Below are 20,525 nucleotides of genomic sequence, written 5' to 3' on the forward strand. Positions count from 1 at the left end.
CAATAGAAATGCTCACGAATGCTATGATATAATTTGTGAACACCTTGATGTCCACCCGAAACTGACTCGTGGTATTCACGTATAATTTTTTCTCTCTCGGCTACCGGTGGTGTTTCTATTTCACCTGTACAAACTGTAATTATATATGCTGAGTTATTGAATATATTTTTGAGAAGACTCCCCACCTCTGGCCATTTAAATGAATCTAATCCTGTATCATTCGCGGCGATACTGAAAGTTTTGACGTCCTGAGAATCCATCAAATGTTTTAATGATTTGAAAGCGGTCTCGAGAGTGATCAGATTTGTTTTTGAAGTAGAAGTCTCGCGAATTACGAGATGAAATATGAAATGGTTTCTGTCGGTTCGATAAGTCATTGCCTGACCCAATGTTATCGATACGTCCTTCAATTTATCGATAGAAAATAAATTCCTATTTAATAGTTCAAGTCCTATTTCTGAGGTCACTCTAAGGTCAAGGGGGATGAAATGGATGAGGTGATCTCTACGTGTATATAAGTGGTCTTTGGTGTGGAGCATAGTTGGAAATGGTTTTGGAGCAATTGTATTATAAATGTCTGCATTTGTTTGAATAATACTAGATTCTATGTTACAACAATCTACTGAGGTCAATCCCATGAATCTGCCTTCGATTGCCCCCCCATGCATATCATCACTATTCCCTCGTTGGTGGACGAGACATCCGCCTGGGCCCGCAGTCCTCTTCCTGGGATACTGGTCAGGTATCAGGTCGGTATGCTCGGTAGACATTCCACGTTTCGCACCTCTGGCCGGGGTCTGAAGCGGCGGTCCGTAGACAACACCGATAGTCGACAGACTATCGGACCAGGGTGGACTAGATACTGATGGACACGATGACTCGAGACACGAGAAAGAGACAAGCCCCGTATCGGAACCAGATTCACGGGTTTTCTCTTGTTTGTCGGAATTATGTCCTTTATCAGATGTTAATGCGTCATTAGTAATTATGTTTACGACCTCAGGAGGCACCATGATCCCGCGCGCCAGGAACACAGCGCCTATTAGTTCTTCGGTGTGAAAAAAGTTTTTATCTACTTGTTCATCCCGATCCTCATTGACATCTAGAAGCAATGACTCGTCTGCGCAGTCGAGCATCTCTTCCAAATCCCTGGGATGTAGGGTTCCGTCTGTACTTTCTTCTGTCAAGTATGTATGTGTTTCAGTCGTTGGTTCGTCATAGGAATTAGTGGGATTTCGGGAAAGAGCGTCCGCGTTGGAATTAATTTTTCCCGGCTTGTATACGATAGTATAATCAAACTCATTCAGACGGATACGCCAACGCATTAATTTCGATGTCGGATCTTTGGCGTTATGTAACCATACTAATGGACGGTGATCGGTAATGAGGGTGAACTGGTGGCCATATAAATAAGGCCGAAAATGTTCAACGCCGAATATTATGGCCAGGAGCTCTTTTTCCGTGGTTGAATAATTTACTTCGGTATCCTTCAATGTCCGGGAAGCATAGGCGATAGGAAGATCTTTACCGATGGGCCCTTGACTCAATACAGCCCCGACTGCATAATTAGAGGCATCAGTTGTCACTAGAAAGGGTTTTGAAAACTTGGGAAATTGTAAAAGGGGTTCCGAGCAAAGAATATCGCGCAATATCTCGAAAGCTTTCTGTGCTGAATTGTCCCAAAGGAAAGCGTTATCCTTTTTCAATAAACGAGTGAGAGGTTTGGCTAATTTTGCCATATTTTTAATGAAACGCCTGTAGTATCCAATGAGACCAAGAAACTGTTTCACATTTTTTCTTGTTTTGGGGACTGGGAAATTCTTTACGGCGTGAATTTTCCCTGGATCAGGTTTCACACCCTTATCCGTAATTTGATGACCCAGATAAATTAGTTCACGACGGAGGAAATGACACTTGTCAGGTTGAAGAGTTAAACCTGCATCTCGTAACCGTGCCAATAGATTTTTTAATTTCCTCGCGTGTTCCTCAAGTGAACTGGCATAGATGACAATGTCATCCATGTAAACGAAGAGTTCTACCCCCTGGAGTCCGGATAAAACCATATCCATCATACGTTGAAACGTAGCTGGAGCATTTTTGAGGCCAAAAGGCATTTTATTAAACTCAAAAAAACCGAAGGGGGTGGAAAACGCAGTTTTATGTTTAGATTTTTCGTCCATTGGGATTTGGTGAAAACCCGAAGCTAAATCGAGAGTGCTAAAATATTTAGCACCACCGAGTTGATCCAATATATCGGTAATATTGGGTAGGGGATAAGCATCACTGATCGTTTTTTCGTTAAGAGCCCTATAATCGATCACCATCCGCCATCGCGGTTTTCCTGACGAGTCAGATTTTTTTGGGACGATCCATAAGGGAGAGTTATATGGGGATGTTGATGGCGAGATTATTTTATTCTCTATAAGACTTCCGACTTGTTTTTTGATTTCCTCTTTGTGGACAGCTGGGAAACGATACTGTTTAGTATTAATCGGGATTTCATCAGTCGTAAATAGTGTATGCTTTGCGGCGGTCGTAGAGCCTAATTTATCTCCAGGGAGATAAAATTGATAAGGGAATTGAGTGAGCGTCGCGAGGACACTTGCATTTTCTGATTCATTCAAGTGAGACAATTTTAACAATTTTGTCAATTGGACAATTCTTTGTGCCACTTCCTGAGGATTTTTCCTCATAGGGTCGTTGACACGAGTTTTTTCAGGGGTTGAGGGCACTGTACCAAAATCCTCAAGTTCAACGGGGGGGAGAGTGAGAGTAATGTGGCTAGTAGTGGAGTTTATGGCGAAGATCTTTGCCACTCCATTCTCATGCTGAGCCAGAACCTCACCCAAATAAACCCCAGGACCGGCATTTATTTTACGAATGTAACCGGATTTTTTATCCGGGTTTTTGATAAGTAAATTAATTAATTTTTTCGTACGAGGCGGAAGTTCTAGGCTAATATGAGAGTCGAATAGAAATTCTCTATCACTCAGACATAAACTACTCGGGCATTTATTTCTGAAGTGTAATACTGCCTCTTGTTGCACGAGAAATTTGATACCCAAAATACCGTCAGCCTTAACTGGGAAAGTATCAGTCACGACTTGGAATTTAATGTCTATTTTTCCTACTGGAATAGTGATTTCACCGAGAGTAGATACCATGCCAGATCCTATTCCAGTGACCCAAAATTTAGTTTTTTCATCAAAGAACGCGTCGGACTGTAAAGCCTGTTTTTTTATTAAATTCAATTGTGACCCGGTATCGATTAAAAATTGAGAATCATTTTTTATAAATAACACGTCGTTCAAAGGGATTATTGGGAGTTTTCCAGCCCCGTCACTCTCGCTGTTGTAACAGACCCTGTGGGCTCTGCGCGCGCAATTAATACTTCGCTCCGCGCGTTGATGGCCGGCGGAGCCCCCTTTGAGTTTAAATGCTGGTCATTATTACCGCGACATCCCCGATTTTCCTCTTTCTTCTGATACTGAGAGTGATTATTAGAATAATCTCTACGATTTCCCGAATAATTGTTAGTGCGATTGTTGGGTCGTCTGTCGAATTGATAACGTTTTTCACGTTCACGTTCACGTTCGTGCCCGTCGCATCTGTAATCGCGTCTACGTGCGTAATCTCGCCCTGAGTTACGATAACCGTCGCGTCGGGGTTGGCGTTGACCATCATTCTGATGCGAGTAATTTGCACTATGGACCCTTGCGTGAGCAGTAATTGGCTTCGAAGAGGACATTTGCAAATGACGGGTACGTTCGGCGTTCTCTACCTCGATTCTAGTCGCAATATCGATTGCATTTTGCAAGGAAGATGGTTTTTCTTTTGCCAAAAGAGTACTCATCAATGGATCGCGTAATCCTCGAGTGAAGCATGTCATTGCAGAGTTGTTGAGGAGTGTAATTATCCCAACGATCTGAACATTATCATATTTTTCGTTGGCTGCCTCACGACCGCGAACGAGAACTTCCAAAACTCGAGCTCCAAAAATTTCGATGCTTTCTTTTTCATTTTGAGCTAAACTGCGTAATTCGTCATTAACTAGGTCGATGTCAAAAACCCGAATGAATGCCCTCTTCAATAATCCGATCAGTTCAACAAGAGTCCGAGGTTCGTCTTGATTTGCAATAAGTCGTTTAGCGTGCCCTTCGATCTTGCTGCAAATTAGAGCTAATAAATTAATACAATCGGTTGGTTTCACGCGTGAATTCGCGATTTTACATTGTTGCAAAAAATTGGTTAGCTCCGCGGCTTTTCCATCGAAACGAGGAATCATATCACTGGCTAATTTCAAAGGCAAATATGACTGAGTGTGAGACGGTGACTCCATTTCAACAGCATTAATGAATAAATTATCGCTGGGGGAATGAGAGATACGCGGTGAATCACTCTGAGATGAAGAATGTGTCGCATTTTGGAAGGTCATTAGAGGGTTATATCGTGTTATTTCATCGGTCTGACCGTTTGTGGGCTGAATTTGTCGAAGTTGAGGAGGCGCAAAACTTGACTGAGGAGGAACAAAATCATAGATTTCTACCTGGAATTGACCACTAGCACTCAGCTGTACATCTAGATCCCTGTGCGACATTTTATATATAAAAATTGAAAAGACTTACGTCCTGATGACTTCTATATTTTTCTTTTATTAATTCACTTAGTGTCTTTATTTTGATGAAATCACAAGTTGCTCCGATCCATTGGCCGTCGGTGTTCACCGCCTGGAGATGTTGATGATGTCGTCCCCGTGTTGATGATTGCAATTGTGCCGGCGTTCACCGCCCGGGCACCCGTCGGCTGCTGCAGTCTCCCCTCGTTCGGTAGAATTAATTCTTTTGATGATGGCTTTGATGATGGTAATTATCGATAGTTGTCAATTGATTTTCGTGGATTATGATTTTAGCCTCTTTGATGCGTGTGATTTCAATGGCAATGACAATGTACGGTCATTGAAACCACCCTCTCTGGCATTTGCCCGACGTTCTTGGGGAAAACCGTACTCAAAAAACCCAAGATAGAGAGATGCGTGATAATGATTATCTTGATAATTGTGGATGACGTTGAGTTAAGTCCACTAAAAGAGGCGGTAGCCAAGGCGACGTCCTTCAGTGTACCCGAATTTTAATTTTAAACATATTAAATGAGTGGAAATTCGCCAACGACTTTCAAAAAGGTTTATTTTTCAACTCCCGCTCAATTAATCACCAGTTCAGATCACTAACATCACTTTAACTATTGCAGTTGTCTAATATTGTAATTTTTTTCAGTTTTTATTTCGAACCACACACTTGTGAGCCGGCACTATCACTTTTGAATTTTATATTGTTTTATTTGTTTTATTAATATCCCACCGCTGTCACCAAAATATGTTGCGTTCCCGTCTGGTTTGCTGGTTTCCAGGTGGCAGGTCCGATGCCCGTGGAGTGCAAAACCACTCTGCTCCACAAGTGCGGGATTTTTGAATTGATTAAATGAATACAAACACCAATGTATGGGATTATAATAATGAAACGTTTATTATTAGGTTGTAGACTTAGACTGCACGTTTCCACGTCTAAAATCGATCTGCTCTTACAATATTCCTCCAATATTTATCCTAAGTATCAGGACGAAGGGCCCTGTTTCTCAATAAGGAGTAGGGGACCAATCGTGGCCTTGAGCTCAGTTAATAAATTACAAGATTTATTACTTGTATCCGCTCACAAGTTTCTGAAACTGACAATTTCAAAAGGCTTTGTTTTTTCATCTTCAAAAGTGTTTAAAAATATTACAAACGGCCTGAACCTTTTCTCGAGAGTTTAAATTATTGAATACAATATTTGAACGCCAGACGCTAGATCTAGTAATAATATGGTGGTCATAGGGACCCTATATGGTAAGTAGCGGTCTACGCGACAATCTCACACCCTAGGGATTTTCCAAACGAATCTAACTCTCGACTCTCCCCCAACTTCAAAGTACACACTGTGCACTCAGGAACCCCGGTGCCTTAAAAATGTAAGAACTCCAAAGAAAATGAATTAACAAACGCTGCTGATTGTAACAACATCAGCACATTCAACTGACACACCTCCAAGGCATTAAAAAATATCCGTAAGTCGCTGCTGCTCTAACAAGTCATGCAATGATCCACTGTAATGACCAACTCGTCTCAATATTTCTTGCAATTAAATGAATGGTGTCATTTATTACCACTTGGTTGAGTCAAGTTTTTCATTGAGTGGATAGTTATTTTATTTATGATTAATTTAATAATTAGCGTCTTCGAAAATTTCCTGTGATAACTATTTGACACAGAATTTAAATCTCTGGAGAAGTCTTTGATAATTTCCGAAATTCTCTCCTTCCTCATGGCTAAAAAATCCCACTGAAATGAACCCCGAATTCCTTCGAAGTCTATTCGCAAGCTCAAACGAAATGAAATCTATCTCATCCACCACTTTAATTTAATACGGATGGTTTCTAATCTCGCTGATGGATTTCTATTTCTTTCAATTGAACAGATCGTGGTTCAGATTCCTCCAGCAATCAGTGAATCAGAACGAAAGGTCAGCAGGCGAAATAAATATAATGCCCATCGTACTTGAACCTACTCTATCTCGTTTAATAATTCTAGATAAAATTTACACTGACTTATATGTAGTTATGAATACATAAAAAAATATCGAAAAATTTACAATTCCTTAAATTAATTGAAAGCTTCGTTACACCGTGCAGGGATCTGAGTATTTGCAGATAAATTCGTAGGGTAATTTTTTCACACAACCCTCCTCCGTCAGGAATTCAACATCGACACTGAAGTCCCCCATGCGAACTCTCCTTACAATTCCCTTACACCCCTTGTACTTTCCCTGGATAATAAGCACCTCTCTTCCTATAGCTGGTATCACAGTCTCCAGGTGCTCCTGGTCCAATTTCACGACGTGACCGCCGACCTCTTCTGGTGATGTCAACTTGATCTTCCCGACGTATCCGGACTCCAGTATTGGGGACTGAACGACACCTTTTGCTTTGTAGTATTTTTGCCCCAGTGTTTTTGTTATTATTTTCACTATCAACCCTTCCTGGAGCCATCCACCTGCAGAGGCTGTGAGTAAATTCATTAATCGAAGGCATAGAATATAAATAGTAAGGGGAAGATAGGAAATATTTTTTTAAAGTGAAATTCAACATAATTCATGAAAAGGTTAATCAAGTAGATATAAAGGAATTACCACATGTCGACGCCTCTACCTCTGCTGCCCCATAGCCTCTCCGTCCTCGTTTAGCTTCCTGCGGAATGTCATCGTAAGCTTCGTGGGCTCGCTTTACACTTATCTCGGATCGGCATTCACTGGGAGCTCGATGGTTATCACAGTCATCCTCCGACTGTGGCTCTTCCTTGACTGTTAAGGTAGTGGAGGATTCTCCTCGCTTGGGCGGTGGGGCCAGTGGTGGTCCCATCAGTTTCGGTTTTATCTTGAGCTTCATGTCGAGAATTAGGGGTCCATCCTCTTCGGACCGCTCGAGAGGAGCCAGTGTATCCTCTTGAGAGACGGAATTCTCCTGACGTCCTTGTTCCACCTGTTTCTCAATGAAGTACATCAGACGCTCTTCATCGTCCTTGTCCATTTTTTCTTTCTTTGCTTTCTTCTCTTGGAGGGCGAGGGTCTCTGGGTCACGATCAATGTACGTGACGAACCATCCTGAGAATAAAAATTATTGGTGAAAAGAGAATCAATACGTTTATTCTAGATAACTCCCAGATGAAATTAACAAATCATTAATATGATAAACACAATTATATTATTTTACCTTTCTCAGTCTCATCAACAACACACTTGCCAGTTCTCCCTAACCACTTGACAAACGCGGTCAGACTTAACCAAATAGTCGCATTCATGTGAACATGACCTCTGTCAGCGATGTAGTCCTGGTAGACCCTGTTGGCTGCCACTCGTCGCGTTCCAAACTGTCTCTTCAATAGGTGCAAGTAGCCCTGGGAGAACTCCTGGGAAAACTGGTCCATGAACTTGTGGGCATTGTCAGCAAACAGGAGGAGCTGTCTGTGATGAGACTCCGACATTGTGTGACACTTGAAGCCATTCTCGTCTCGACACTGCTTCTCACACATTTGGCAGTACCATCGGAGCTTTTGAAGGCCTTTTGACTTGATTTTGTTGGCGATGTATTTCGGTGTTCCAGGCTCATGCTTACCCATTTTTCAGTCCTTCAATTTAATTTGATGAGTGAATTGGGGGAATTGATTTTGTCCAGCAGTATTTTCAGGGGAAATACTGGACTTCCAGGTTCGAATTTGTTGTGACGGTGGACGTAGCTCAGGCAAAATTACCACTGTTGACAGCTACTTTATAGGTTAGACGTCATTCGAGATGTAAATAAAGTCTCTCAGACCTCAGTTGAACAACGCTCCCATGGGAATACAAAGATTTATTTTTCGGTCACACGAATCACATGGAAATCGTTAAACATTGACGAAATACATCCATTTTACTTCGTCGATCATAAATGTTAAACACAATGTTGCACCTTATCACCCCACTGAAACTCACCCAACTAAAAACCCATAAGGATTTGGTGCCCCGTTATTGTCACCGATCAAGATGGCGCAGAATGTCATCTGCTCTATCCCCTCCCTGCGATTTTCATCCCCACTCCTCGGTTTCTATGGTAAATCCTGATATTGAATGTGCGTTCAAATTGTGGTTTTTGCGAAGAAAAAATAATGCCACCTTGTGCGGTTCAAGGATGCAAATCGGGTTATAATACGAATCCCGAAAAATTAGATTTTTTTTCAGTTACGAAAAAAAAATTAGCAGAGTGGAGAATTGCATTAAATCGCGACGATTTGAGTGCTGGGAGAGCTGTATGTGAAAAACATTTTCGAATTCAGGAAATAGATTGGACAGAGAGAGATGCTATAATTAGAAATGGACAAGTTTTCGGCAAGACATGTTTACACATTTTTTGTTCATGAAAAATAATGTCATATTCGGGTAAAAAAGATTTGTATATATGTCTTAGACAATTTTAAAAATTCCACGGCTGAAAAAAGGAGTAGTTCCATTAGTTCCGTCCAAAAAAAAAGTACATGCTGCAGTGGTCTGTTGCAATAACTTTAAAGACAAATTATTCTAAATAAAATATTGTTTATATAATATGACAATATTTTTATCGATATTAAAAATTTTATAAGCAAGGACAACTTTGCTCAAAGAAGATTGACTGGAAATTCGATTCATAATTAGCCATTTACATACGCAGAGTATTCTTGAGTCGATCCGTAATTAATACATGGAAAATTAATCAATAGAAGAAAATAGGGAATTGAATAGTTTGATTTTTGTTTTTTTTTTTTTGACGGTTAATTTCAGTTTTTTATTATGAAATTGTCCCTCCGATAATTTTGAAACCCGCAGAAAATACATCATTAAAAACCCGCAGAAAGTACGTGATTAAAATCACTATTAATAAAAATAATTTATTAACTATAATTAACTGTACATTAACTATAAATTTATAAACTATAAAATATTGCTATAGACTAAATAGAGCTATAGACAGACGGTTTATTCCTGTCCATACATGCCATGCACTCTTAATACTTAATAGATATTTCTTATTTTATCGGTTTTATCATCGACGGAGGTGGCATCTATTTTCTTGTCACATGGAATATAAATCCGTCGAATTCGAACAACGACTTTTCTTCGTCGGATGAACTTTTTCCAGTGTCTTCAATTGTTGAATGCTTTTCATCAATCCTCTTGTTTCCATCGCGGTTACTAGAGGAAGATGTCAAAGAACCATGGGGCATGCCTACGGCAATACAAAGATTTTTTTGACTATTTTATATAATTGGATTATCAACGAGGAACTCAATTCGAACTTCAAATCAACGATAGAAAATTGACCAATGCTGGTGTACTAACCCTTATTAAAATTCTTAATCTGGCGGCTAGAGAACTTCAATTTTCGGCGTTTATTACCACCCTTTGATGGAGCTACTGAATCGTCAAAATCGGACTGATGGGAGAGCCCTAGTTATGCAAAATTTGGTTATAAGGATTGACCATGTTCAGTTGCTATTGAAATTATGTTAACTGAAAAAGACTTACTCTTGAGGTAGCCACTAGACGTAACGGGAACATTGGCAGTCCGACTTTTTTTGCTTGTGGGTGCCGGTTCCAATTCCTCCATTTCCCTATTTTGTGGAACAATGGAGATTTTTCCCATGAAGCTCAATTTTGTCAAAAGGGAAGGACGAAAACATTTGAGGAAGAAACTTTCGAAATTGACCCTGAAATTAGAATAACGAATATTAGCATTCACGACAGATGATTGGGTGAAATTCATAACGGATCGAAATTTCCCTCAAACTTTTACTGCGTAGTCAACTGGTCTCTTCCATTATTATAATGAAATATATCATACCTGTTCGGTTCATACTCTTTAAGAGCTTTTTCCAAAGCTAGCACATCGGAAGTGTGGATGGTGTGAGGGACCGTTTTATCTCTCCCTTTGATGTTCTCATCACCTTCAAAGGCTTTCAATAGCACCATCTCCATCTCCAAACCTGCCCACAGTTTCCCTGTTGGAAAAATGAAAATTGATTTTACAATAAAATAATAATTTCTCAGAAAAGGAAGTATTACTCCTTCAAATATTAACAGAAACGATCAACTGTGCCATTTACTCGTTAACTTTTCTGCATTATTTTTGTTGTAGGCAAAGGTAGAAGCAATATAACGACCGAAGCTCTCGGTTCGTTTGCTCAACTGGAGAACCTGTGAGGGAGCACCCAATAGCTGAAGACGCTGTTCCCACTGCATTTTAAATACATAGAACAGCATTCCAAGTTTAGGAAATTCAACAATCGACTGCTTTATTTCCTTCTCCACGAATTGAAGGCCGGTTTGGAGATGGTCCTTCCCAATAGCCCCCAACACCCATAGATGGTGAAGGATTTTTGTGGGGCTGCCACTCAATCCGCTGTCATGCCATAGATCGACGACTGCCTGCGACAAAGAAGGTATAAATTTGTGGTAAATGAAGTTGACTGTGAGCAATCTATGATACGAAGAAAAAGTAAATCAAATTATCCACTCACTCGAACAAAATCACACCATAATATACCCAGACTGGCTTCTGGAAATATGGCACCAACGGCGTTCCGCAATGCTTCATCCACACTTGTCATCACCGTCTTCACGCTTAACAGGGCAGGTGCCAGAGTCACAATCTTTCGAAGAACTTGTTTATAAAGCTCCTCTGAGGGACCTTTTAGATATGCGATGAAACAGCCGTATGTCTGCCAACAGTTAATTTAATGGAACACGTTATTAATTAGCGCTGTAAGAACTGCCAATTGTAATTAAACTTTACTAATATTTACCGAGGATAAGTCGTCTTTTCTTGTGACAAGATGAATAATAAGGATGTCAGCATTCCATGGATCCGGAAGTACCTATGACCAGTTGATTAGTTATCTTCAAATCTATATGAAATCTATCTGATTATTTTTATAATATGTGACAGTTTTAACCACTTACGGTCGCGACACGATTGATGATGATGTCGGATTCGGCTTTTATTGTAGAGATCACATCTGGTATTGCAAAAATTAACGCACCCCCATTTTTAGTAAATACAGATTCTTGTAACACACATTTGTCCTCAGAACTGGAATTTTTTATGCAGTTAGCAAAATCATCCAGCTCTATGGGAATACTGGTAGGACGCATAGCACGACGAACCTTCTGGTGTATCGCATTATGTGTTAGCAAGCTATGGAATCTAAAAAGAAAAATTGCGGAGTTTCTCTGCCTTTCTATTGTAATAAATAATATTCATCGTATGATGCAATTACCTCTCAGTCAAGTGGTGCGTTACACTTTGTAATGTCCCCCCGGCACGAATAGCCTCATTCATCTCTGTTACGAATTCGTTGCGCTGCATAGCCTCAACATCTGGAGCATGCTGGTGTGTCTTTCCATTTTCAATGACAGTACCATCCGGCAATTCCCAAATGGCAACTTGACATCCGTTACGTCGATAAGCACAGCGGAAACATGGTCTACCCGGAACTGTCAGGGAATTATCGGCATAGTGTTTAAATTGACGATATATGTAATTCCATGTCCCTGGTCTCTGTCCTGGGATTCGGATGACTTTATCTTCCTATAAGTGAAGAAAATATTGTCTCGGCCAATGACATTGAAATGTTGAGTGTATAACATGGCTTGCATTTAAGATGCACTACTTACACATGTACGATAAGGTTTATTTTGTCTCAATATGCACTTCGTTACACGCACGAAGTTTTATAATAGAAAATCCGAAACGATAGAAAAATTGAACTAGTATAAAAAGCCAATAGAATTTCATTTCTGTAGCAAACTTTGCTGACTCAAGCTTGTAAAGATTTTATAAATTTTTCTTTATTTTCTTCTCTTCAAAAAAGTCGAATGAAAATAGAGCTTATAAAATTGGTACCGAAAAAATTGGATAGACATCAAACTAATTTATACTTTTTTCACAGAATTTCAAATCGAAAACGACCGAAGAAACGGCAGAAAACGTATCGAAAATTCAATAAACGTTTTTTCGTTACTGAGGCGCAGAAAGCGCTACCTTCCCGACTGGTTTGAGGACGATAGGTTAGCTATTATAAGACCGGACTCCACCGACACACATTACAGCTCCTAGGAGTATAGGTGCTTACCTACCCGGGGGGGCTCCGTTCGTACTTGTTCAACTGTACAAATGATCAACTGTACAGAGAATTTTCAAACGGTGAGAGCACCACTGTGCAGGGATTCAACTGTCGAGACAAAAATGTGGCTGTACATGTGGACCCAGCGCCACATGTACAGCTTGCCTTTTTGTCTCGACAGTTGAATCCCTGGACACCGGTGCTCTCAACGTTTAAAAATTTTCTGTACAGTTGAGAAAGTACAAACGGAGCCCCCCCGGACGATGGTGTTGGATTGTGAATCGTGTGAAGTTTGCAGCACGAGGCGTGACAAGTCAAAGTCGAGGCGAGCCGAGAGGCAGACTTGTCCTGCCGAGTGGTGGAAACTTCACACTTCTCACAATCCTCCACTTATCGTCCTCATGCCATAATCTACTATATACAGACTTTATAGAAATACCTATAGAATTCTTTAGCGTTTGATATGGCAAAATTTCTCGCGCCTAAGGAGCGATACGAGCATAATTTTCACACTCTATAAGTATGGTAAAACTACACATCAAAATGTAAACCAGGAGCTAAAATTTGATTCAATCGCGAGTTTCGGCGAATAAATTGCCTACAAAAACGTGGAGAAATATTCCTTGTCAAATATTCCTTGAGCTAGTGATTGATGCAAGCCAAGATTTCTTCTCCGAAAACATTCGTAGATGTATTAGTTAATTTTATGCGGAATGTTTCATATTACAGGTAATTAGGAAAATCATAAAAGCAAAAAACACACGTGTCGACGTACTCACCATTTTGAATTTAATCCAATATCACAATAATAACGAAAATATCGACCGAACAAAAGAAGAGAAACCTAAATATGAGGGGGCTCCGTTCGTACTGGTTCAACTGCATAAATGATCAACTGTACACTGCACACAGAATTTTCAGACGGTGAGAGCACCGGTGTGCAGGGATTCAACTGTCGAGACAAAAAACTCGGCATAGCACATCTGTACATGTGGCGCAGGGTCGGTTAAACACCGTCGACAAGGTAGAGATTGATAGTTTTTTCCAAAGAGGATAGACCAAAGTAGAGGCTCAGTTCTGGGGGTTTGACTGACGCCAGTTTCTCCACGTTACCGACACGATTTCACCCCCGAGGAGACGGGGCGCCACGAGTCCTACTGGGGTATCTGCATATCGGCCAAGCGGGGGGGCTCCGTTCGTACTTGTTCAACTGTACAAATGATCAACTGTAGACAAAATTTTCAGACGGTGAAAGTACCACCGTGAAGGGATTCAACTGTCGAGAGAAAAAGCTAGGCTGTACATGTGGACCCAGCGCCACATGTACAGCCTAGCTTTTTAGAATTTTAGAATTTTCAAACGGTGCTCTCACCGTTTGAAAATTCTGTGTACAGTTGATCATTTGTACAGTTGAACAAGTACGAACGGAGCCCCCCCGCTTGGCCGATATGCAGATACCCCAGTAGGACTCGTGGCGCCCCGTCTCCTCGGGGGTGAAATCGTGTCGGTAACGTGGAGAAACTGGCGTCAGTCAAACCCCCAGAACTGAGCCTCTACTTTGGTCTATCCTCTTTGGTTTTTTCCCTCGAAAGTTGAATCCCTGCAGAGTGGTGCTCTCACCGTCTGAAAATTCTGTGTACAGTTGATCATTTGTACAGTTGAACAAGTACGAACGAAGACCCCCCAAAATTCTGTGTACAGTTAATCATTTGTACAGTTGAACAAGTACGAACGGAGCCCCCCCCCAGGTCGGGGTGAGGTCGATTGCCTCCTGGGCCTCTACTCTTTGTCCATGCTCTATGGTCCAATGAGTGACTAACTTCAGTCTGCACCTCAGGGGCGTTTCGGACACGATCTGTGTCGTGTTTGCTGTCAAGTCGGCAGCAAATTCTTACAATTTGACAGTTATTCGTCGACAATTGAGGTGAGTTCCATCTTTATTCAACTATCATCTTCAACAATGAATTTTATTTCTTATTTTATCATGACATTACGAGTTTTTCCCACCGTTCCGTCGAGTTTGTCTATTTTCTGGAAGATAATTTATACTATTCTGTTCAGCTTGCGTGTACGTTGCATTTTTTGTGAATATGTTGACGATTTGACGGTTAAGACTATTTTTATCTGATATTCTCCGGGGGCCTCTCGAAGGACAAGGGAGGGAGATCATTCCGGTGTGGGGGTGGTCGGTCGGAGGAACTGCAGGGAACATTGATCCATCCCGGGCAGCATATACATGTTGATTGGACATGTTGTGACACCAAAGATGTGAATCAACGAAAAGTATTTCTCTTCTCATTAAATCCGGGTTTTTTATGTTCGCAGTATCTAAAATGTCGGATTCAAAGTACTTTACCACCACCAAGAAGGGTGAGATCTTTGAATTGAAGTCAGAACTGAACAATGACAAGAAAGAGAAGAAGAAGGAAGCTGTGAAGAAGGTGAAAATCCCTTTTGACAAAGCCTTTAGCAAGGGGAATTAACATCAATTCATCCCTTATTTTAATGTTACCAGGTCATAGCCTCCATGACAGTCGGCAAGGATGTGTCAGCCCTCTTCCCAGACGTCGTTAACTGCATGCAGACAGACAACCTCGAGCTGAAGAAACTCGTCTACCTGTATCTGATGAACTACGCCAAGAGCCAGCCCGACATGGCCATCATGGCTGTCAACACGTTCGTGAAGGTAACGCAGCTCTGTTGACTCCTCAGACGTCACCATGAATAATTAAATTAATTCAATAATTTATCATTAATTTTATAAAGTGCACCTTTGCTGTATTTGTACATACTTAACGACACCAGTGTAATTTTATTTGAGCTCGAGGCAAGCTGCAGAGTCACTTAATTTTCCATTAATGTTCTACACAATTGAGATGTTTAATTGTGCTTAAGATTCGTCCATCACTCGATGTTGATTTTTGCTGGTTAATCACAGAGGAAAGGAATGATTCATTGATTATTTTTCATTCCGAGCTAATGGAAAAGAGACGTTTCCTTTCAAGACTTCGTTTTTTTTCAATTATTCGGAGAAATTCGTTAATAATTTGAGGTTAGGAAGGAATTTTCAGAACATTTTCGGCTAGTTTTGAAATTTCATATCGAAATATCTTTGTATTCCTCAAAGATCCTGACTTTGCAAATAGTTTGGCTGTGATAAGACAGCAACGAAAAAATGGAAACAAAAATTTTAACAATTTTTATTGTCAGTTTTGCAATCAGTGAATTATCTCCTCTGTAATACCACGACTTTACAGTTCTGCCTCGTTCATGACGAACCGTATTTTGCAAATAATATTTGCACAGGGCTGTTCGTTTTACAATGACTGAATGTCTCATAACTATTTTAAGAAAACGTATCAGGAGGCGAATCGCTTATTTTTCAAAGGGCACGAGACTGGAATTTGGTGGACATTATCGCAAGCCATTTCTCGAATGACAAACACATTTTCCACATTAATTTGTCACTCCAAATTCCAGGATCATTGAAACTCCGGGGCGATACTGAAGAAAATTAAATAACTAGTTCGATGAATTAATTAAGTGTTGATATTTCTGTCTCGATTTTTGCATTGATTGATAATCCATTGATACCAGCATCGGTGTAAATATTCTTTCAGATGCATGAAATCCATGAAATAAAATTAACATTTCGATATTTCATATTTCAATAAAATTTCAATTGTTACATTAGCATGAGCGTTGGATTCAGAAATACTTTATTGAACGTTTATCGATATTTATGTGTCTATTGCATTTTTATAAACCGGTGGCTGTATGCGCTAATGCCAATGCACGCAGAACAATTTAAAATTTGTGAAAACAATATTTCACTTGAAGAATTCTAATACTTTATTCTCTTTGACTTGACGTTTCCGAAAATATTATTTTTCGTTGTCTCTCGATGTTCTAATTCTTGATTCTCTAGGATTATATTTGTACTGAAGTGATAGAATCGTGAAAAACGAATCCCAATGAGGAAAAAACATATGAGAAAAAAATTTTTTGCATAATCTTTCACTTCAGTGCAGAATTGTCCCTGAGTAACTTCATCTGCACGTTCGACTCTGAAATTGAAATTAACAGCAATAATGAAACACTAAATTCCCACGTGTAAAACTAAAGCAGAACGAAATTTTGAAGATAAAGAAACAAACTCGTGCTCTTTGAAAAAATGAACGATTAGCGTCACGATCGTCCATTCATCCAATAAATTTAGTAATAATGAAGAACAAAAAAATGGCGAACGGTGACCAATTTCAACTTTTTCGTTCTGACACGCTAAAAAGGAGCTAGCGACATCTCCGATGACAAAGGTACCATAAATCTTTCTATCTCGTTACACAAAAAAAAAAGAAAAAAAAAATTTAATGCAAAAAATGAGTGGGTCGAACATGAAATAGTTAGTGATTATCGTGAGTAGACTTGAATCCCTGGCTTGCACGTTTTTGTTGCGTAGGACTGCGAGGATCCAAATCCCCTGATTCGTGCACTGGCAGTGCGCACTATGGGCTGTATCAGGGTCGACAAGATCACAGAGTACCTGTGTGAACCGTTGAGAAAGTGCCTGAGAGATGAGGATCCCTATGTGAGGAAAACAGCAGCTGTTTGTGTTGCCAAACTTTATGATATCAATGCAGGACTGGTTGAGGATCAGGGATTCTTGGATCAACTCAAGGATTTGTTGTCCGACAGTAATCCTATGGTAATTCTTATTTGAAAGAAATTTGATTTAATTTCTAAGTTGTAGAAATTTTTGAATTTGGACAAAAAGCAAAGGCCAGAGGTCGGGTTTGAATTCACGATCTCTTGGTCATCAGTATGAGCCTCCGGTATGAACAAATGATTTTTAAAAATCCCCCAGAATGTCACCATTCCTTCCCCAAATTGAGTTTCAAAGCTCCGCCCCGATTAATCTCCGGGTTTCCCCAGGTTGTAGCGAACGCAGTGGCAGCCCTCTCCGAGATAAACGAGTCCTCCCCAAGTGGTCAGCCTTTGGTAGAGATGAACGCCCAAACAATAAATAAATTGTTGACAGCTCTGAACGAATGCACAGAATGGGGTCAGGTGTTCATCCTGGACTCCCTCGCCAACTACTCTCCGAAAGACGATCGCGAGGCTCAGAGTATCTGCGAGCGAATAACTCCCCGCCTGGCTCACGCCAACGCAGCAGTCGTTCTCTCCGCTGTGAAGGTCCTGATGAAATTAATGGAAATGCTCCAGTCAGAATCTGACTTCGTTGGGACCCTCACGAAGAAGCTTGCGCCACCCCTGGTGACGCTCCTCAGTTCTGAACCCGAAGTCCAGTACGTGGCACTCCGCAACATAAATCTCATCGTCCAAAAGCGTCCAGACATTCTCAAGCACGAGATGAAGGTCTTCTTCGTTAAGTACAACGACCCCATCTATGTAAAGCTGGAAAAGTTGGACATCATGATCCGTCTGGCCTCTCAGGCGAACATCGCCCAGGTGCTGTCCGAGTTGAAGGAGTATGCGACAGAAGTGGACGTGGATTTCGTGAGAAAAGCTGTTCGAGCTATTGGCAGATGTGCCATCAAGGTGGAGCCCTCAGCAGAGCGTTGTGTCTCGACACTTCTCGACCTCATCCAGACAAAGGTCAACTACGTCGTCCAGGAGGCAATTGTTGTGATCAAAGACATCTTTAGAAAGTACCCGAATAAGTACGAGAGCATAATCTCCACCCTTTGCGAGAATCTGGACACTCTGGACGAGCCAGAGGCCCGAGCCTCCATGATCTGGATCATCGGTGAATACGCAGAGAGAATCGACAATGCTGATGAGCTCCTCGAGAGCTTTCTCGAGGGTTTTCACGACGAGAACACTCAAGTGCAGCTGCAGCTTCTCACAGCCATTGTCAAACTTTTCCTGAAGAGACCGACAGACACTCAAGAGCTTGTGCAACAGGTCCTTAGTCTGGCGACCCAGGATTCTGATAATCCTGATCTGAGGGACCGAGGGTTCATCTACTGGAGATTGTTGAGTACAGATCCAGCAGCTGCTAAGGAAGTGGTTCTCGCTGAAAAGCCACTGATTTCAGAGGAGACGGATCTTCTGGAGCCGACTCTTCTCGACGAGTTGATTTGTCATATTTCCAGTTTGGCTTCGGTATACCACAAGCCCCCGACGGCTTTCGTGGAGGGGAGGTCTGCAGGGGCGAGGAAATCCCTACCAGCTAGAACTAATTCTAATGAAGATGCCCAGAGAACGAGTGCCCCACAGGCACAGGTGATACCAGCTCAGGATTCTCTGATTGGGGATTTGTTGAGCATGGATATTGGCGGGCCTACACCAGCCGCTGCTACCCCAGCTGCACCCACTGGCATGGGTCTGGATCTCCTGGGTGGTGGACTGGACAGTATTCTTGGCGGAGGGGATACCGCACCTCCAGCTGTCTCGCAAACCACAACTGGACTTCTTGGAGATATTTTTGGATTCAATCAGGGTTCAGCTCCATATGTTCCACCCAAGGTCAACTGGTTGCCTGCTGAGAAGGGAAAGGGCTTCGATATCTGGGGGACCTTCAATAGGAAGAATGGACAGATCGTCATGGACATGACATTTACCAATAAAGCCATGCAGAGCATGGGAGGTTTTGCTATTCAGTTGAATAAGAACAGCTTTGGCCTTACTCCAGCTGCTCCACTCAATGTGCCTGGACCTCTTGGTCCTGGCGCCAGCATCGAGGTGTCTGTGGTACTTTCTACTGCTGGGGCTGTACAGAGGATGGATCCTCTGAATAATCTACAAGTCGCCATCAAGAATAATATAGATGTCTTCTATTTTGCTTGTGTTGTTCCCATGCATGTCTATTTCGCTGAGGATGGACAGCTTGATAAGAGGGTCTTCTTGTCCACGTGGAAGGATATACCTGCGCAGAATGAGGTCCAGTATACACTCAATGGGATAATGCTCACTGCTGATCAGGTCGTACAGAAAATGCAGCAGAATAATGTATTTACGATCGCGAAGAGGAATGTTGAGGGACAGGATATGCTTTATCAGTCTCTCAAACTTACCAATAATGTCTGGGTGCTTAATGAGCTGAAGATTCAACCAGGAAATCCTGATGTTACTGTGAGTATTTTGGGAGAATGGGGATGAGGATCAATCATTGGTCATGAATAATTCATGATCAGGAGGTTAATTGAGAATTCAATAGTTTGGAAAGACCATTTGATTTTTAGTTTGGAGAGACTATTTGGTTACTGTTAGAAATTCATGGAATTAGGATTTTATTAGAAAGTTTTATTGTAAATGTGATTTTTATTCTAAGTCATAGGATTATCAATTTTTAAAATCCCAAAGACTTGGAGATCGTTATTTTCGCCTTTTTGGATAAAACTGATTGATTGATTTAATTACTTCGAGGGGTTCCCCTGTGGTTTGCTCATGTAGTCCTGATGTTTTTGTAGCTCTCCTTGAAGTCTCGCACTGTGGACGTTGCTGCGGGTGTCTTTGCGGCTTACAACGCCATCCTCCATTCTTGAACGACTGATTGAGAGAAAGGAATTGATGATCTTGTGGACGGGTCTATCACGATGCGAATAATCGCCGTGGTTTACGTTTGGAGTGGAGATTATTATTGAGGGTTGGGGGGGCGTGCTGAGGTCAACGACCTCTGGATATTCCAGTAGGTTTAATGAAATTATGTACTATATATAAGGATAATAAATCATTGATTAAGGATTAATAATTTATGAAAATTTCGTTGCTTTCCCATTCACTTTTCTGCAATGAACCATTTTGTAATGTTCTTTATAAATGGAGGGAGACATTTTTTAGT

General features: G+C 41.1%; 4 protein-coding genes and 1 long non-coding RNA gene across 7 annotated transcripts; 2 read left to right on the forward strand and 3 right to left on the reverse strand.

Annotated features, from left to right (window-relative positions):
- Positions 1-3,316: 3,316 nt before the first annotated feature.
- Positions 3,317-14,273, reverse strand: LOC135164028 (uncharacterized). The gene is made up of 2 exons (XM_064123997.1): positions 14,049-14,273; positions 3,317-5,905 (listed from the first exon to the last, which is right to left on the reverse strand). Exon 2 carries the CDS (start codon positions 4,595-4,597, stop codon positions 3,317-3,319), a length of 1,281 nt encoding a protein of 426 aa, XP_063980067.1. The 5' UTR covers positions 4,598-5,905; positions 14,049-14,273.
- On the forward strand, positions 5,914-11,410 carry LOC135164045 (uncharacterized). The gene is made up of 2 exons (XR_010299208.1): positions 5,914-6,099; positions 10,735-11,410. It is a non-coding gene; the product is annotated as an uncharacterized LOC135164045 (long non-coding RNA).
- On the reverse strand, positions 6,587-8,576 carry LOC135164029 (DNA/RNA-binding protein KIN17-like). The gene is made up of 3 exons (XM_064123998.1): positions 7,801-8,576; positions 7,221-7,691; positions 6,587-7,093 (listed from the first exon to the last, which is right to left on the reverse strand). The coding sequence occupies exons 1-3, from the start codon at positions 8,204-8,206 to the stop codon at positions 6,711-6,713; spliced, it is 1,260 nt and encodes a 419-aa protein (XP_063980068.1). The 5' UTR covers positions 8,207-8,576; the 3' UTR covers positions 6,587-6,710.
- LOC135164026 (uncharacterized) lies at positions 9,455-13,662 on the reverse strand. 2 transcript variants are annotated; one of them, XM_064123993.1, is made up of 10 exons: positions 13,501-13,662; positions 11,876-12,186; positions 11,559-11,802; positions 11,402-11,473; positions 11,117-11,317; positions 10,703-11,024; positions 10,441-10,597; positions 10,125-10,306; positions 9,939-10,046; positions 9,455-9,825 (listed from the first exon to the last, which is right to left on the reverse strand). In XM_064123993.1, exons 1-10 carry the CDS (start codon positions 13,501-13,503, stop codon positions 9,662-9,664), a joined length of 1,764 nt encoding a protein of 587 aa, XP_063980063.1. In that variant the 5' UTR covers positions 13,504-13,662; the 3' UTR covers positions 9,455-9,661. The 2 variants fall into 2 exon arrangements, with proteins under 2 accessions (XP_063980063.1, XP_063980064.1); XM_064123994.1 differs by lacking the exon at positions 13,501-13,662 and adding an exon at positions 12,273-12,856.
- Positions 14,274-14,486: 213 nt separating the features above from the next.
- On the forward strand, positions 14,487-20,435 carry LOC135164021 (AP-1 complex subunit beta-1). Of its 2 annotated transcripts, XM_064123985.1 has the most exons (7): positions 14,487-14,645; positions 15,047-15,162; positions 15,237-15,407; positions 17,011-17,037; positions 17,181-17,426; positions 17,654-19,816; positions 20,155-20,435. In XM_064123985.1, the coding sequence occupies exons 2-7, from the start codon at positions 15,055-15,057 to the stop codon at positions 20,227-20,229; spliced, it is 2,790 nt and encodes a 929-aa protein (XP_063980055.1). In that variant the 5' UTR covers positions 14,487-14,645; positions 15,047-15,054; the 3' UTR covers positions 20,230-20,435. The 2 variants fall into 2 exon arrangements, with proteins under 2 accessions (XP_063980055.1, XP_063980056.1); XM_064123986.1 differs by lacking the exon at positions 17,011-17,037.
- The last annotated feature ends 90 nt before the right edge of the window (positions 20,436-20,525 follow it).

This window comes from Diachasmimorpha longicaudata, chromosome 6 (genome assembly GCF_034640455.1).
Source record: "Diachasmimorpha longicaudata isolate KC_UGA_2023 chromosome 6, iyDiaLong2, whole genome shotgun sequence".
NCBI lineage: Eukaryota > Metazoa > Arthropoda > Insecta > Hymenoptera > Braconidae > Diachasmimorpha > Diachasmimorpha longicaudata.